The sequence below is a fragment of the Oncorhynchus mykiss genome, chromosome 17 (assembly GCF_057628025.1).
Source record: "Oncorhynchus mykiss isolate SJ-2025 chromosome 17, ASM5762802v1, whole genome shotgun sequence".
Classification (NCBI taxonomy): domain Eukaryota; kingdom Metazoa; phylum Chordata; class Actinopteri; order Salmoniformes; family Salmonidae; genus Oncorhynchus; species Oncorhynchus mykiss.
In genome coordinates, this window is record NC_143038.1 from 43,018,790 (window position 1) to 43,037,639 (window position 18,850).

An 18,850-nucleotide genomic window follows, 5' to 3' on the forward strand; every position below is an offset into this window, starting at 1 on the left:
GTCTAGGGCTCCCTTGTGTGCCTGCTTGCCCCTCAGGTTGTCCTTCCTCCCCTCTACAGACCCATATCCTGACCCAGCACCTGCAGCAGCCCCAGTTCTAATCCAGATCCCGGGTTCCAATCCTAGCACTAGACCACCAGTCAAGATGTGGAGGAGGGACCAGACCTTCAACAGGAGCGAGCAAGCCACAGGGGAGTCCTACCATTGACCTCTGGAGCTCCTTTGTGGGCCTGCTTGCTCCGCAGGTTGTCCTTCCTCTTGTCTACAGACACAGATCCTGACCCAGCACCTGCAGCAGCCCCACTTCTTATTTCCCGGTTACTGTTTTTCCCGTTCCCCAGTCCCAGCATCAACCCCTGGCCTCCAGTCCCGGCCACAGCACAGTTCCCAGTTCAGTCACAGCACCAACCCCTCTGGCAACCCTGGACACAGCAGCAGCCACCACAACGCTCACCCCATCCAACCGCTGCCATCCCATCCCAACTCAGACCTCACACCTTCCCCTCCCCCAATAACAAGACACAGACAGACTGCCAAACACTCCACCAGACCAACCACTCAAGAATTAAAAATAAATAAAACGTAGACAGGCAATATCTACATTCAGCATTCAGACAGGCAAGATTTACATTCAGCAACCATTGTTAAACAAAGAAACAAAAGTTGTGATTTCTTTTGTAATCTGATTTTTTTGTGTATTTTTGAGTTAACTGATTTGTTTCTTAGGATATTTGAAACTTTTCATTTGAATGTCATTTGAATTATGTATGATTTATGCATAACCAAATACAATTACCAATACAGGATAAACCCAGTTAACAAAAACTCATCCTAAGGATCACTGATAGTGATATCTGCAGGCGGTCATGTATGTGTAGTCTAACACTGAATACAAGACACATTAACTTCACAGATGGAAAGTCTTTATTTCATTTTCTATTTCATTTTACTTTCAAGGCAAATAAAATTCAAAAAGTGAGTAAGTAACACATGACAGTTCAAGAGATCGTTTCCCCCCATGCAAAGCCCCGTCTGTCAAGTACATTATGACGTTACCCATAAATGCTAAGCCAAAGTCAGTTTCGTGTTTTCCCTTATGTTTCAGATAAGGATTTACATCAAGAGGATTTGGGTCCTCCACCGGCGCAGTCTCCTTTATAGGTGGCCATAGCCTGCCTGTGGAAGTGGGGGAGGAACTGGTGTATGCGGAGGCCAGGGTCGGAGGCCAGAGTTGGGCCCAGATAAGGGTTCTGTCAGTGAGCTGGGGCGCAGGCCAAAGACCTCCAGGGCTGGGATGGGGCCGTAGAGGGTGGGCAGGCTCCGGGTTGGAGCCTTGCGTGGGGGTCCCAGGGAGGACTGGGGGAGGAAGGGCCGGGCGGTGCAGGGTCCTGGGGCAGGCCTGGGGTGGGGGTTAGGGTGAAAGGGGTGGGTGTCAACCCCTAAAATGCCACAGGGGGTGCTAAGGGAGTGGGACAGATTCCTGGGAACCAGGCGGAGAGGCCAATTTCTGCTGAGACTCATCCCCAGGCAATGAGCCCCCTTCTGGTGCTCGCTGTGGAGTGCCAGAGGGCGCTCTGTTGCCATTCTCTGAGACAACCTCAGAGTAGGGGAGGTGTGCTGGCGCCCCAGAGCTCCACCCTCTTCATCTCTTTTGTGGAACCTATTCCCCCTTAACCTTGATTGGTTCTCTTTGCCTGAGGGGCGGTGGCATGGAGATGGTCTATGACTAGAGGATTTGTCCACTGTTTCTGAGGCTGATTGGTTGGTGCGGGTGTGAATGTGTGTGGTGAGAGGGGGGTCAAGGATGACACGGATTCTATGTGGGGGCAGTCTGGGTCGTCTTAGCGGGGCTCCCTCCACCAGCAGGTTAACTCCCATGTACTGAGGGACTTCAACTGTAGCCTGGGAGAATGAGGAAACAAGATATGTTCACACACTCCTGATGGGGCCTGGGTATTATTCATGCCACATAGTACCTGGGAATGCTTTGTATAGTCTGCATAGACTCATCATATGTGATCATCAAGCTTGTGTCTGGATGATCTGCATGTATGTCTGTCTATGCATACAGTGTGGCAAAAAAAGTATTTAGTCAGCCACCAATTGTGCAAGTTCTCCCACTTAAAAAGATGAGAGAGGCCTGTAATTTTCATCATAGGTACACTTCAACTATGACAGACAAAATGAGAATAAAAAAAAATCCAGAAAATCACATTGTAGGATTTTTAATGAATGTATTTGCAAATTATGGTGGAAAATAAGTATTTGGTCAATAACAAAAGTTTATCTCAATACTTATATACCCTTTGTATACCCTTTGTTGGCAATGACAGAGGTCAAACGTTTTCTGTAAATCTTCACAAGGTTTTCACACACTGTTGCTGGTATTTTGGCCCATTCCTCCATGCAGATCTCCTCTAGAGCAGTGATGTTTTGGGGCTGTTGCTGGGCAACACGGACTTTCAACTCCCTCCAAATATTTTCTATGGGGTTGAGATCTGGAGACTGGCTAGGCCACTCCAGGACCTTGAAATGCTTCTTACGAAGCCACTCCTTCGTTGCCCGGGCGGTGTGTTTAGGATCATTGTCATGCTGAAAGACCCAGCCACGTTTCATCTTCAATGCCCTTGCTTATGGTAGGCTTTGTTACTTTGGTCCCAGCTTTCTGCAGGTCATTCACTAGGTCCCCCCGTGTGGTTCTGGGATTTTTGCTCACCGTTCTTGTGATCATTTTGACCCCACGGGGTGAGCTCTTGCGTGGAGCCCCAGATCGAGGGAGATTATCAGTGGTCTTGTATGTCTTCCATTTCCTAATAATTGCTCCCACAGTTGATTTCTTCAAACCAAGCTGCTTACCTATTACAGATTCAGTCTTTCCAGCCTGGTGCAGGTCTACAATTTTGTTTCTGATGTCCTTTGACAGCTCTTTGGTCTTGGCCATAGTGGAGTTTGGAGTGTGACTGTTTGAGGTTGTGGACAGGTGTCTTTTATACTGATAACAAGTTCAAACGGGTGCCATTAATACAGGTAACGAGTGGAGGACAGAGGAGCCTCTTAAAGAAGAAGTTACAGGTCTGTGAGAGCCAGACATCTTGCTTGTTTGGAGGTGACCAAATACTTATTTTCCACCATAATTTGCAAATAAATTCATAAAAAATCCTACAATGTTATTTTCTGGATTTTTTTCTCATTTTGTCTGTCATAGTTGAAGTGTACCTATGATGAAAATTACAGGCCTCTCTCATCTTTTTAAGTGGGAGAACTTGCACAATTGGTGGCTGACTAAATGCTTTTTTGCCCCACTGTATACCCTTGGCCTTACCTGTTTGTAGATGAGCTGAAAGCCCCCTGTGTAGGCACCAGGGTCTGCCCGTCGGTCCAGCACCACCTTCAGGGTATCCAGCTGCACGGCAGGGCAGAGGCGGGCGGTGACTGCCGTGGAGGGGGCCATCGTGGGGCTGGCGTTGATCTCCAGTAGCCAGGGCCTCAGGTCCCGACCCAGCATGAAGTCTGCCCCGTAGAGCTCAAAGCTGCCCCTGCGCCCCTCCACCAGGTCCTGGGCCGTCTGGAGGGCGTGGACCACTGCCCGCTGCATCCCAGGCACCACCAGCGCCCCCCACGATGCCCCCTGGCCCTGGGCATGCAGGAAGGCCCGGAACTGGGAGCACGACCACATGTTGTCCTTGGGCACCTCCGGGTGGCGCCATTGAGACGGCTGGAAATGCTTCTGAATGGAGTTGTTGCACAGGTGGACCGAGCTGATGGAGGTGGAGAGAGAAAGAGAGAGATGGACAGAATGGACTATTGATATTTTTGGTATTACTGCTCTAGAATACCTCTTGATAAAGGAAAACTGATGTGGATCAGGTAAATAAGCAAGTTCTCTCTCACTCACTCACTCACTCACTCACTCACTCACTCACTCACTACCCCTCCTTCTCTCTTACCTAGCCAGGGTTTGTGTGGAGTAGGGTTGGGTGGAGAAGCGCAGGTAGCACTCGCGGTAGAACCACACGGTCAGGGGGTTCCAGTCTGTGACCAGGAACCACTGGCGCAGGTCAAACTTGGTGGCATAGACCAACAGGGGGCGCTCCAGGTACTTCTGCACCACCCACTTACTGTCCTTGATTAGGGATGGGTCACTGTCCACCAGCCTCAGGATATCCTCGAGGCGATTCATACACATTATACCTGGAGGGGAGTGGGAGGAAAGAGAGGGTGATTGAGAGGGAGGGAGAAAGGGGGGCCGAGACAAAAAGAGAATGGCATATAAGATAGGAAAGAGGGACAACAACAACGAGAGGGAAAGAGAGGAGTACAAGGAAAGAAAGCAAGGGGATGAGGGTGTAGGGGTAGACATTAATAAGATATGAAAGAGAAAGAGTTACGAAAACACATGAACATTAAAATACACAGCAAACCCTATGACACACACCCAACCTGCCCCACGCATCATATCAATTTGTCCCTCAGACACACACACACACACACACACACACAGCCTCACCCCTGCCCCGTGACTTGGCCCCTGGTTTGATGATCCAGATGTTGTGGAGGCCATCCGTCTCCAGCTGTGGACACACCTGTAGTCTATTCAGCATGGCCTGACAACGCTCCACATACACACCACTACCCTCGATCCCCACACCTTCACTACACACACACACACACACACACACACACACAGGGGTATTTGAACCAAATACCTTAGTCGAGTGCTACTATGTACCTATGGGTTAGCTGAACAAAGACAATGAAGCTATGAATGACTAACACATGACCCTTGACTACACACAACACACTCACTGGACGACCAGGTAGTAGTCATGCATGAACTTGACCCACTGCTGTTCTGTGAGGGAGGGTGGCGTTTCCATGGTGACATCAATGTCACTGTGGTCCAAGCTGTTGAGAAACTCCTGGCATACGTGCAAAGCCCTGTCAATCATTCTTGGACTGACCAATCGAGTTGCTCTGCGTTTCCTAGGGCCTGGAGAAGACTTATTGGGTTGACATTGAGAATGGCACAATGTATTGCAATGTATTGTGTGTGTGCAGTATATCACTCTGATACCCTCGGATTGTGACAAGTTCTCTTCCACCTTTTCTTCCTCTACTTGCTCTCTTCCCTCTCCATCACTCATTTCCACTATGTGCTGCAGCAGACTAGTACATGCAGTCCTCCTGAAGTCTTCTAAAAAAAGTGGATGAGAGAGAAGGGGAGCGGGGCCAGAGAAAGAAAGAAAGAAAGAAAGAAAGAAAGAAAGAAAGAAAGAAAGAAAGAAAGAAAGAAAGAAAGAAAGAAAGAAAGAAAGAAAGAGAGAGAGAGAGAGAGAGAGAGAGAGGGGATAATGAAAAATATGACTTTTCTCAATTAGACAATCCTAATAAACATGTACTATACAGTAATGTTGACTGTGAATTGGGGATGGAGAGCTGCTTGCAGAAGGACAAGTGCCTTCAGGGAGAAGTGGGTAGAAGGTCCCTCTAACCACTGATACAGGATCAGATACTGTTACATACCTTTAATGGTTAAGGTTAGAGACTTTGGGTTAAGGTCATCTGATCCTAAGGGAAACTACTACCTTGAGCTATCACAGAAAGAAAGACATGCATCTTGGGGTGCAGGACAGAATGACAGTTAGAGAGTGGCCTGACCAATGAAGGCATGTTTCTCATCATCTGCCCCGAGCCTGTAACATCGTGGGAAGAATGTGTCTGGGTTTGTAGCATCAAACCACTGAAGGTTCCTCAAGTTCACACACAGACCCACCTGAGAGAGTGAGAGAGAGAGAGAGAGAGAGAGAGAGAGAGAGAGGGACATTATAATTACTCATTATGTATCCCTGAATAAAATAGAGTAAAGTAGAGAAAATAGCAGGATAATAAAATAAAATAGGAGGGAGAGAGAGGCACTAGAATGTAGCCTGAGTATTCCCGTTATTTCCTTAAGTGAATTGAGTGCAATCTGTATTCAGACTGTGACCTTGGTGGTGAAAGTGCCCGACTTTGCATAATGATTGGTCATCTGGTCCTTCCGTAACGAGCGGCAGTCAATCTCATCCCTCCGTGTCGTCCAGTAGAAGTATGTTGTTTCATTTCGCACCAGACGAGACTGGGGGAAGAAAGGGTGAATGAAAGAGGGACAGGAAAGGGGAAAAATCTAGCAGTGACATCACATCAAACAGCAGCTCACCATGAGGTCATACATGTCATCAGGGTCGTGCCCCCTCGCCCCCTCCACCCCTCTGTCTGAAAAAGAAGAGAGAGAAGTACATAAAAGTATGTAGAACATAGGAGTAGAAATGGGAGAAGGTTGCTGCTCCTAACCACTGATACATGATAAAATATTTTCTAATCCCCCTAATGGTTAGGGTTAGGTTTTTAGTAGGCTAATCTGATTCTAGACTTGTGGTCGGGGTCAACTTCTCACTCAAGCGATGACAAGCTCTGTCCTGACAGGAGAGTAATGTGTGCGGTGTGACATATCTTGGTTGATGTGGTATGGGCTCAGGTTGTATCTTATTCTTAGGACTAGGAGCATCCTACCGGTGCGCCCATTACATTTACACTACAGCTATTAATCTAAGTACCCTATCCATACCATTAGCAGGGATTCTGCTTTACCTTATAAGTAGGCTCAAACTTAAAACTGTTGAAGTCTCTCTTACAGCCTTTGTGGACTACAGAATACCTCACAAGAGCTAGTTTCTTCCTTGAAAGTTTCCTTGCCACTGTCTGATTGTGGGTTGACAAATGTATTCAAACCTAATGTGCTTGCCCAATGAAGAGCTTCCGTCTTACCGTTGTCATCATTACTGTCATCCCCATCCTCACCATCCTCTTCACCATGACAATGGCCTGCTGGTTTTGGGGCGGGGTGTGGCAGTCGACGCTCCACCCAACCTCTGGCCTGCAAGGCAGCACGGATCACAGGATAGGGGCCCTGTACAGAGAAAACCCTCCGTAGCTGAGAGAGAGAGAGAGGGTAGGAAAGTGTCTTTAGGTCAGTTGGTCTGCAGCCCTGGTCCAGGAGAGCTGCAGTGTATGAAATATTTTTCCTCTGGCCTTTGGATCAGGTGTGAATCAGGTGCCTTAGTGCTTGGCTGGAGCCAAACCCTGCATACCCTGTCTCTCTTCAGTGTGGCCAGGGTTGGTGACCACTGCTGTAGGCAATGTGTTGGTTGTGGTGTGTCTGCTGTTGACCCAGACAGTGGTTGTGTGGAGAGAAGAGAGAGAAAGAGACCAGGGGCATCATGCACCCCAAAAAAGTATGTGAGGATGGCTGAGGGGCTTCTCTGCTCAAATCTGGGTACATTTTTTTAAAGGAATGGGAGTCTTATTCAATACATTTAGTTTGCCAGCAGCATACCACCATACATCCCACTGCTGGCTTGCCTTTGACGCTAAGCAGGATTGCTCATCGTCTGTCCCTGGATGGGAAACCAGATGCTGCTGGAAGTGGTGTTGGAGGGCCAGTAGGAGGTGCTCTTTCCTCTGGTCGTATGCCCCAGGACAGTGATTGGGAACATTTCCCTGTGTAAGGTGCTGTCTTTCGGATGTCCTGACTCTCTGTGGTCGCTAAAGATACCATGATACTTATTGTAAGAGTAGGGGTGTTAATACTGGTGTCCTGGCTAAATTTCTAATCTGGCCCTCATACCATCATGGCCACCTAATCATCCCCAGCTTCCAATTGTCACATTCTTCCTCTCCCATGTAACTATTCCCCAGGTCATTGCTGTGAATGTGTTCTCAGTCACCTTACAGGGTTAAATATAGAAATATAAGTTATTGCTTGCTTTTATAAAGTCTACCAACCTTGCCAGCCTGCAAGATAGTTAGTCTAACTTGATTGATAGCCTGAAATTGTTTCTTGGTAGCTAGTTACGAGGTTGGGAGGTTGGGAACCTAACTTTGTGGCCCTGTGCTCCATCTGGGCATGGCGCCTCTGTGAGAGACAACTGTCTTACCTGGACAGCCTTCTCCACCAGAGCCTTGGCAGTCTTCAGCCTGTCTGGGTTTATCTCTGGCAGGTTAAACGGACTGCAACGCACCCTCCCCTCTATGGGGGAAAACAGGCATACATTTAGTATACAGTATGGTGTCAGTGGCGTACCGCAGTTTGGCGGGGCCCCCCGCAAGGTCTGAGAGAAAATGTTGCTGTTTTATTGTCAGTCAAGTAAAACAAAACACGACAAATAGAAATAAGAAGAACACGAGAAAGTAAGTAAGCTATATACAGGGTCTGTTCCAGGGTCAATGCCAATACCATATTTACAATGTCCAGGGATACTGGAGTGGTAGGATTAGATATGTATAGGGGTAAGGTGACTAGGCATCAGGATATACTGTATGATAAAGAGAGTAGCAGCAGGGTATATGATAATTGTAGGTCAATGTGTACATGCGTGTGTGTAGAGTCAGTATGAATGTGTGTGCGTGTTGTGTGTGTGAGCAAAATAGGTCTGTGTGTGATCAGACCTCCCCAATAACCCATCATTATGACCCTGACAACACACTCCGAACAGAAGGACTTTCCTCCGACTGTTCATGTTTGCCTCCCCACGAAGGAATCAATTCATAGATGGCACAAGGTACTTACAGAGAACTGCCCTCTTGGTCGCACTCACACCAAATACCATTGGGGCGGCAGGGTAGCCTAGTGGTTAGAGCGTTGGACTAGTAACCGGAAGGTTGCGAGTTCAAACCCCCGAGCTGACAAGGTACAAATCTGTCGTTCTGCCCCTGAACAGGCAGTTAACCCACTGTTCCCAGGCCGTCATTGAAAATAAGAATTTGTTCTTAACTGACTTGCCTGGTTAAATAAAGGTAAAAAAAAAAAAAAAAAAAAAAAAATAATAATACATGTACAACCTGTTGGTGAGTGTGACGAGGCCATGTTCCCACTATCGTCCAGCCTTGCCGCCACATCACTCCTCCTTCAACACCAGACCAGGCCAATGAAAATACTCTCTACCACCCCCTTCTCCCTTTCCATCTCTCTCCCCTTTCCTCACTCTATACCTATCCCTCTCACAGAAACAGACCAGAACCAGGAGCCATTCTTCACCACACCAAAAGAGGTGAGGAGGAAGGACAAAAGCTCTAGACCTACACACGGAGCGAGCATGCCGCAGGCGAGTCCCATCACTTACCTCCGGGTCTTGAGTGCCTGCTGGCTCCTCAGGTTGTCCTTCCTCCCCTCTGCAGACCCAGATCCCGACCCAGCACTAACCCAGTACCCATTTTGCAGCACAAGCCCCAGCTTCAGATGAGGGGTGGAGGAAGAACCAAAGATCAAACCTTCACCCGGAGCGAGCAGGTCACAGGGGAGTATCACCATTGACCTCTGGATCTAGGGCTCCCTTGTGTGTCTGCTGGCTCCTCAGGTTGTCCTTCCTCCCCTCTACAAATCCAGATCCAGACCCAGAACCTGCAGCAGTCCTGGTTCCCGGTTCCCGGTCCCTAGTCCCAACACCAGACGCATCATCAACCCATGGTATCCAGTCCCAGCCCCAGCAATAGCACAGATCCCAGTTTCTAGTTCCAGCACCAACCCCTCTCGTAGCATAGCCTTCGATTCGGGTTGACCATTTCCCAACGGAGAACATCACAGGTACTTCCTGTTTAAGCTTCTGCTTGTATAGTATAGAGTTATGATCTGATTTGCCGAAAGGGGGTACGAGGGAGGGCCTTTGTATGCTTGCATGTGGTTAGAGTAACAGTGATTTTTATCGCTCCTAGTGATGAAAGAAACATGTCTTAATGAAGTGGAATTAAAATCACTGGCAACAAGAAAGGCAGCCTCCGGGTTGATGGTTTCCCGCTTGTTCATAGCCTCGTACAGTTCGTTAAGTGTCAGCTTGTTTTTTTCTTGTCCTAAGGAGGACTATATACTGTAGTCACGATAACAGATGAAAGCTCTCTGGATAGTTAGAAGGGTCAGCATTTGACCATCGGGTATTCCAAGACAGGTGAACAATGGATCGGGACTTCCACTGCACTAGAGTCAGCACCCTATTTGCTGTTGCTGAAGAAGCATACCCCTTGTTATAGGTTTATTTTTTCCATGTGTGTTTTGATGTTGGACAATAGCATATATAGCATGTTTTTTTATTTAACTAGGAAAGTCAGTTAAGAACATTTTTAAAATGTACAATGACGGCCTAACACCGGACGACGCTTGGCCAATTGTGCGTCACCCTATGGGACTCCCGATCACAGCCGGTTGTGATGCAGCCCGGGATCAAACCAGGGTCTGTAGTGACGCCTCAAGGATGGAGATGTAGTGCCTTAAACCGCAGCGCCACTTGGGAGTCTCGTTAGCACATAGGGTGCACCGATTGGTGTCACCTCGTTAGTGATCGGCAGTGTTGAGGATGTCAGCAATCCCAACATGGTTGATCTGACCGAGACATTTATGGGTGATCCTGATTTCGCTAAACCTCCTGAGTTGACTTCTCCTTTGAAAAACCCAAAGGTGAGCGAGTTTGTAGGACCACTGAAGGAAGAGAGTGTTCCTACAGCTGACACGTCGATGTCTCGGAAGCAACTGATTGCTGAACAGAGTAAAGATGTTTCACTCTCTCCTCTTTTTGCTGAGATACGTCCGGAGGAGTTTAAGGGAGTTCATGTGGGCTACTTTGAGGAAATGGCATTCTCGCACCACTTCTGGGCATGTGTATCTCAAATTGTCATTCCAGTTATACTTCAACAAGAGATACTGAGGTTGGCTCACGATGGTAGTATAGCAGGCCATCTTTGGGTCATGGTATGACCGTATCTTGCATAACATCTTTTGGCCTGGTCTGAAACAGGATGTTGTGGCTTACTGTAAATCCTGTCGAGTTTGCCAGCGGACGGATAAACCTAACCAAGCTGTGCCGGTTGCACCTTTGCAGTCTATTCCTGGTTTTGACTAACCTTTCAGAAGGGTTCTGGTGGATTGTGTTGATCCTTTTCCCAAAGCAAAGAGTGGTAACCAGTTTCTCTTAACCATCATGTGTGCTGCCACTCGTTTCCCAAAGACCATTCCACTGAGGAAAATCACGGGAGGAAAGCTACTACGGATTTTGCAGGAGTTTCCTCCGTGGTAAGGACAACTTGGTAGCTGATTGTCTTTCAAGGGTGAGCAGTCAATTGGTTTTGTGTTTTGCGTTTAGCCAGTGTGTTGCCCTGGCTCACAATTTAGTTTGACTGAATGTTTTGTCTTTTTGGAGAGGAGTTTGGTTTTGGATGCACTCATTCCAAGGGGATGAGAGTTATAGAAGCGTTAGTGAGTTTTTCAAAGCGTTAGTGAGTTTTAGGCATCTATTAAAATAATATAAAAGACTGTCATTTAAAAAAAATATATATATATATATATATATATATATATATATATAGATTTGCAAAAAAAGTGTTTAATCTTCATTGGAGAAGGTGACACATTTAAGTAATTTATAATTACAGTACTTAGATGAAGGTTTGTTATAAATGTACAGTAATTTGTTACAGTGCATGTTACAGAAAAGCAGAGCATATTGCAGTTTTTTTCACCAGCGTTTCCTCTTGGATAGCCTGAAAAATTACACAAAGAGCCCGGGGCAGAGCAGAAGTCAAAGCTGGAATTGAGGTCGATCTGATGTTTAAAAGTTCTTGTTGATCATAAGAAATGATAGAGGATATATTTAGTGCAAAAAAAGTAAAGATAAACACCAAAATTATAACTAAATAGCAAAGTGGCAGCCATACAGTATTCCACCAACATTTTGTGTGTGTGTGTGTGTGTGTGTGTGTGTGTGTGTGTGTGTGTGTGTGTTCTTACGAGGCATGTGCTGCATGCTGCTCTCAGGGTTGGCTAAAATCTGTCACTCTGGTGTCCCCTTCTCTCTGGTCATCTAAGGAGAGAATAGATAATCATCATGCCTCATAAGAACACACACACACACACACACACACTACCAGCCAATAGGTCTGGACCTTTATGACACAGGCAACCGCAAGCTCCGCTCCAACTGTTACTCCTAAATCACCTAAGTGTTACCTAGTGTGGATTTTTCAGTCTAACATTTATAGTGTTGATTCTGGCGTTAAATTAACACTCATTGGTGTAAATGAACCCAAGTGTTGGTGTTAATAACCAGTGTTAAACCAAAACCATGGCATCATTACCATATTTCCCAACATTCTCTATTGCAGGTTGATTTTTAGAATTGCTTTTGCATTGACGGTTTAATTAATCTTATGCTACTCAAATAAATAACAAACATTTTTCTAAACTAATACAATCTGTTAATTGGACTTGTTGCACCCATTACTAAAATGTTTGTTTCATTACAAATGGTTTAGGTAGTCTCATCATTTATCTTCCCAAACCTGGCAATCATTCTGAATGTAGGTTGCGGCTGGATTCCAATAAGAATCACACATCCCTTCACAGTTCATTACAATGTGACTTGCAGGCTTGAAAACCTCAAATGTCAGGCAACTTCAATAGGGTAACATTCAGCTCTCAAAGTAAGGCCCTAAAAATGTGTTGTACTCTTATTTAATTAATAATGACCCCATGTTTATTTAGGAGCTCACTTGGTGAAGGCCACAAGTCATATGGAACAACCATGTCTCTTTCACTAACAAATACAATCTTGGGTTGTAACTACAAATCACTCGAACAGCAAGGCACTCTGGGAAATATACCAATAAGGCTTTACACTAAGCAGTGTGTTAATTTAACACTGAAAACTGTAGACCCATATAGACACTGGACCAGTATTAAAATTAACAGAATCTGTGTTTATTTAACACTGGAGAATGTGCTGTGTATGTATACACAAACAAATGAAAACTTTTGTTTTTAAAGTAACTTACTTAAAGAAAGTATGTTACCGTAAATTATAAATACATTTTCGTTTACCAGTACATTACTGTAAAGTTTCTAACATACTGGACTTTTTTTCCCAGCAATTTACAGTAAATGCCAGTAAATGACCGTAAAAACAACAGGATTTATTTACAGTGTAGACTAAGCAGTCACTTCACAGAGTGAAGCCGACAGTGAAGGCAACTGCCGACTGATTGATCTACAAATCACCTTGCATCATAAATAACTACTTATTAATATTTATAGATCAGTCAGTCACCATTTACCCACAATGCATCATTAACTTTACACTTTCAAACACAGCCACAGGTTCTGCTGTTAGCTGTCTGTAGGGCAGGTTTTCTTAAAATGACACAGCGAGTGGGTAGTGATCTGGGTCAGGTGGTTGTTAATCTGTGGCGAGCCGAAACATACACTGTCACCTGTTTTGCCAAACCCCCACCCACTCTGGAGTATACACATATACACCCCTCCCACATGCACCTGAGGCTTTTCACAGACTGTGGTCATGTTCACCAAATAAACATGCACGCAAACACAGGGCAGAAATCTCAATGCACAATGTTGACATGTAATTCTTCTTACCTAGTTACAGCTACCTCGTCACCAAGCCCACTCAATAATAGAGATTAAATATGTACTGTCACATCCGAGGCTAGACAAGTCTACAATAATTAGTTCATTATCCAGAATGAAAAGACACTCAAAATATCCAAAATATCCTCTCTCCCGATGAGCACTGAAGTGCAGTAATCTGTATAGTCTATAGTCAGACGGTGAGTAGCCTACGGGCAATTCCATGGTAACGGAATTATGCTGCATGCCAAACAAAAACCATTGATTGTAAAGTATATCAAACCCTACAACTCTAAGGACAATGACTACTTTGAACAATTTCCACAGTAAATCAAAAAAAAAAAAATTTACTGGAAAAAAGAACCAAATGTTGTAGCTGCATAGTCCTTCCGGTAAATGTGTTTTAGTACAATGTCCTGTGAAACTGTGTTTTTTATTTAGTATACATTTTATAGGGAAAAACAGGAATCTCAGCATAATTCCATTACCATGCAATATGGAAAATACAAACATTCCCAGGCAATTAGTTGAATACAGATAATGGGGTTATTAAACACATGGCAAATCTGTTGCCAATAAAAAATATCTGTATCTAAGCTTCAAATATCATGCTCACGGTCATTTCTGTACTCACTGTGAACTCACCTGTACTCCCATGGTGCTTTTATTCCCCCAGCTGCCGCTTGCACCATTTTGCTTCCTTTTGACTGCCGTGACCCAACTGCTACCTGAATACCTGCGCAATCCTGCCTCCTCCCTCAAGTTCCTACACACTGGGAGAATCTCAATTGCAGAATGCTTGTGTCCTTCCTGCTCTCGCCTCACCTCTTCTCAAAACCCATTGGAGGTGATGGTCAGTGGGGCGGGACCTCTGGCTTTCTCATCCAATGGGTTGGAGAAGAAGGCGAGGAGATATGGAAGGTCCAAACCTGCCATAATTAAATAAATAAATAAATGCATAAATCAACACATAATTAAATGAGCAAGGAAATAAAAAAAATACTGATAAAAATGTATACATTTTATGTATTTAATTTTTATCTATGTATTTATTCATTTTATTTATATAGTTATTCATTCATTTATTTCTGTATTTCCTCCTCCAATATGATAATGAGGGGGTGTCAATCAAAATCATGTGGGTGGTATCTAACACACCAATGGTAGATCAATGTCATGGTGAGTTGCTCATTGCTTTTGCACCTATGTGAAGCTAGCCACAATAATGATTAGCCATAATAGTAGAATTTGTGGTTCGCCTTCAAAATCAAAGTCCCATATTGAAACGGATGCAAACAGATACGAATAGTGGAATCATTGCATATTTGGACAAGATAATGCTTAACAAGTTTGGAATGTTGTTATATAAATTCAACAAAAGACAATTTGTTCATTTGACCCAAAAATCAAAATCAGTTGAAATCGCACTGTGGCTGTATTAGACTTCAGAATTGCATTGGGGGCATATTGTATGCATTGCACAGCCATGCCTATGGCTCTTTGGTCCATGAAATGTTTACAACTGTGAAGAGTTTACACAAACATTAGTGTCATATTGCAGGACTTTAACTGTGGGAAATCCCCTCACTATTCAGTCTATTGTGCGTATTTAACATTCATATTGCAATGGTACAGCTTTAGCTATGGATCTTGGGTCCATGAAATGGGGTATCAATCCAGAACACAACTGTGAGGTGTTTACACAAATATTAGCGTTGTGGCTCTTATTGTAGGATTTTGTCACCACTGGGGAAAGAGGCATATTAGCTCACCAGTCAACTTACTGTGTAGTGAACATTCATATTGCAATGTACAGCCTTACCTATGGATCTTGGGGCCATGAAATGGAGTATCAGCCTACTCAGTGACACCTACAGATCACAACTATGAGGAGTTTATAAATATTAGTGTTGTAGCTCATATTGCAGGACTGCGGGCGGCAGGTAACCTAGCGGTTAAGAGCGTTGGGCCAGCAGCCAAAAAGTTGCTGGTTCTACTCCCCGAGCCGACTTAGGGAAAAATATGTTGGTGCTGTTGAGCAAGGTACTTAACTGTAATTGCTCTGGATTAGAGTATCTGCTAAATGACTAAAATGGAAATGACCTCATCAGTCCGTCTATTGTGTGTATTTGACATTTATATTGTAATATACAGCCTTACATATGGATCTTGGGTCCATGAAATTGGGTATCAACCTACTCAGTGACACCACAGAACACAACTGTGAAGAGTTTACACAAATATTAAGGTCATAACTCTGATTGCAGGACTTTGACACTACTTTGAAATGAGCCACATTAGCTCACCAGTCAATAGGTTGATGAGTGAGGTGATTTCCCACAGTCAAAGTCCTGCAATAAGAGCTACGATGCTAATATTTGTGTAAACTCTTCGCAGTTGTGTTCTGTGGTGTCACTGAGTAGGCTGTTACCCCATTTTATGGACCCAAGATACTTAGGTAAGGCTGTACTTTGCAATATAATTGTTCAATATGCACCAATGACACAACGGTGGTAGGCTTGATCACTGACAACAATGAGACAGCCTATTGGTGCCAGGGCAGCAACCTCTCCCTCAATGTGGGCAAGACAAAGGAGCTTATCGTGGACTACAGGAAACAGAGGGCAGAACACGCCCCCATTCAAATCGACAGGGCTGTAGTGGAGTGCGTCAAGTTCCTCGGTGTCCACAGCACTAAGGGCCTATCATGGTTCAAACACACCAACACTGTTGTTCAGGAGGGCATGACAATGGCTATTACCCCTCAGGAGGCTGAAAAGATTTGGCATGGACCTTAAAAAGTTCTACAGCTGCCAGTAGCGGTGCATGAGTAAAATCCCAGGGTAGCCATTTCAGAAGAAAAAGCCATATTACAACATATGTGTTGTGATAATAGCGTTTTTTGCTCTATAACCTGTTAGTTCTGTAACGGTTTTCTTCCGTTGAAGGAGAGGAGGACCAAAATGCGGCGTGGTCAGTGTTCAACATGTTTAATATAGACAATAAAAAAAGTATTTAGTCAGCCACCAATTGTGCAAGTTCTCCCACTTAAAAAGATGCGGAGGCCTGTAATTTTCATCATAGGTACACTTCAACTATGACAGACAAAATTAGAAAAAAAAATCCAGAAAATCACATTGTAGGATTTTTAATGAATTTATTTTCAAATTATGGTGGAAAATAAGTATTTGGTCACCTACAAACAAGCACGATTTCTGTCTCTCACAGACCTGTAACTTCTTCTTTACGAGGGGCACACCCACCATAATTTGCAAATAAATTCATAAAAAATCCTACAATGTGATTTTCTAGATTTTTTTCTCTAATTTTGTCTGTCATAGTTGAAGTGTACCCATGATGAAAATTACAGGCCTCTCTCATCTTTTTAAGTGGGAGAACTTGCACAATTGGTGGCTGACTAAATACTTTTTTGTCCCACTGTATAGGCCTAGGCCGAGATAATAAGAAGACACAGTGGCAGAAAAATTCAACCACACATTTGTTTCATTACAAAACTGGAGAGCAACAACTGTCTGTTGAAGTCAACAAAACATACTGCATGTAACAAACATGACCTACAGCATAATAAGGCAAGGTAATGTTTCCAACATTTTCCAACATTTTTGAGGTAAACCACGGAGTTACTGCAAGGCGCAATGAAAACAGGAGCGGCCTCCACTAACAGCACCATTTCAACTTCAACATCATTTAATCACCTATGCTTAGTGTAATACAGGGAAAACTAAAAGATACCAAAAACTATTTAGTCCAATCAACGTAAGCTAAATATGATGTGGCTGTCAATGGTACTGATTTCTGTGTGTGTGCGTGGTGTATGTGTGCGTGCATGCATGCAAGTTGAAAAAACATGTTGACTCACCAATGCCTTCCTCCTCTTCCATGTTGCCTAATGTACATTTTGTCATAAAGTACATTTTTTATTTATTTTTGTAGGTCCTAGACTACCTGGCTAAAATACTTGTTTGCTAGTCGCCAGCCTAACTTCCTTTCATGGGAAAAGATGTGCCAGGCCAGCTAGTTAACATTAGCAAACTACATCAAGCTACATTGTTGAGCTTCCATTCTCTCAGGTCAAGGGCACAATGTATGAATTTATGGTTGGATCAGAATTGCCGTTATAATCATTGGCCAGTACAGAGATTTAAGTAAAACCACAAGTACAAATCCCTATCTCCATCCGTGGCTAATTTAGGAAAGGGATGATTTTAGCTAGCTAGCTAGCCACCGGAGGACAACACAACAAGATGTTTTCTGTTAATAATGACGTTTGGTTTGTTATATGATTGGTCTGAAGTCAAATCTAAATTGGCTTACATTGACACTTTTTTATTGTGCGCCAGGACCATTCACAGCTGAGCTCACTCAGTCTATCTCAACGCTGATTGGCATTCATTTATATTCATTTTTAACAAGAAAGGCCAAATGCTCGCTGGCTTCCCTTGCATTCAATGCTACGGGCGGCAACAATGTCATACTCTTTCTGACCAGACAGCTTCAGATACTGTAGATACCCTACACATACTGAGACGGAAGGGCGCTGTTTCGTTCACTTGGATGCTTTAACTGGTGAGATACATTCAGCCTCTTGTGAATTGAAGGAAATTTATGAAACACAGAGACAAAATAATAATTATTTTGTATGTTTATTTGTTTTGTTTTTGGTCATTATGGGGGGGGAAGCCTGGCTCCGTTGGCATCCATGAATACATGCCATTGAGAGCCTCTTGACTGGCTGTATGGCGAATGCTTGGTATGGCAAATGCTTGCCATTGACCGCAAAGCGCTACAGAGGGTAGTGCGTATGGCCCAGCACATCACTATCCCTATTTAAGATGTAACTCTGGGTCTTCCTTTCCTGTGGCAGTCCTCATGAGAGACAGTTTCATCATAGCACTTGATGGTTTTGTGACTGCACTTGAAAAACCGCTCAAAGTTCTTGACATTTTCCGGATTGACTGACCTTTATGTCTTAAAGTAATAATGAACTGTCATTGCTCTTTGCTCATTTGAGCTGTTCTTGTCATAATATTGACTTGGTCTTTTACAAGATAGGGCTATGTACTATAAATCATCCATGCCTTGTCACAACACAACTGATTGGCTCAAACACATTAAGAAGGAAAGAAATTCCACAATTAACTTTCAACAAGGCACACCTGTTATTTGAAATGCATTCCAGTTGGCTACCTCATGAAGCTGGTTGAGAGAATGCCAAGTGTGTGCAAAACTGTCATCAAGTTTACTACATGATTCCATATGTGTTATTTCATAGTTTTGATGTCCTCACTATTATTCTACAATGTAGAAAACAGTAAAAATAAAGAAAAACCATGGAATGAGTAGGTGTGTCCAAACGTTTGAGTGGTACTGTTTATAATATGCTTATAT

General features: G+C 44.1%; 1 protein-coding gene across 5 annotated transcripts; it reads right to left on the reverse strand.

Annotated features, from left to right (window-relative positions):
- Positions 1 to 906: 906 nt before the first annotated feature.
- On the reverse strand, positions 907 to 14,274 carry LOC110494248 (tubulin monoglycylase TTLL3). 5 transcript variants are annotated; one of them, XM_090204298.1, is made up of 14 exons: positions 14,087 to 14,274; positions 11,810 to 11,882; positions 7,974 to 8,065; positions 6,805 to 6,970; positions 6,197 to 6,252; positions 5,987 to 6,115; positions 5,659 to 5,773; positions 5,075 to 5,194; positions 4,807 to 4,990; positions 4,508 to 4,653; positions 3,948 to 4,191; positions 3,323 to 3,758; positions 1,254 to 1,902; positions 1,001 to 1,216 (listed from the first exon to the last, which is right to left on the reverse strand). In XM_090204298.1, the coding sequence occupies exons 2-14, from the start codon at positions 11,823 to 11,825 to the stop codon at positions 1,119 to 1,121; spliced, it is 2,451 nt and encodes an 816-aa protein (XP_090060424.1). In that variant the 5' UTR covers positions 11,826 to 11,882; positions 14,087 to 14,274; the 3' UTR covers positions 1,001 to 1,118. The 5 variants fall into 5 exon arrangements, with proteins under 5 accessions (XP_090060422.1, XP_036806233.1, XP_021424844.2 ...); XM_090204296.1 differs by having other exon boundaries at positions 907 to 1,902; positions 4,846 to 4,990; positions 14,087 to 14,225; XM_036950338.2 differs by having other exon boundaries at positions 907 to 1,902; positions 4,846 to 5,194; positions 14,087 to 14,225.
- Between the last annotated feature and the right edge of the window lie 4,576 nt (positions 14,275 to 18,850).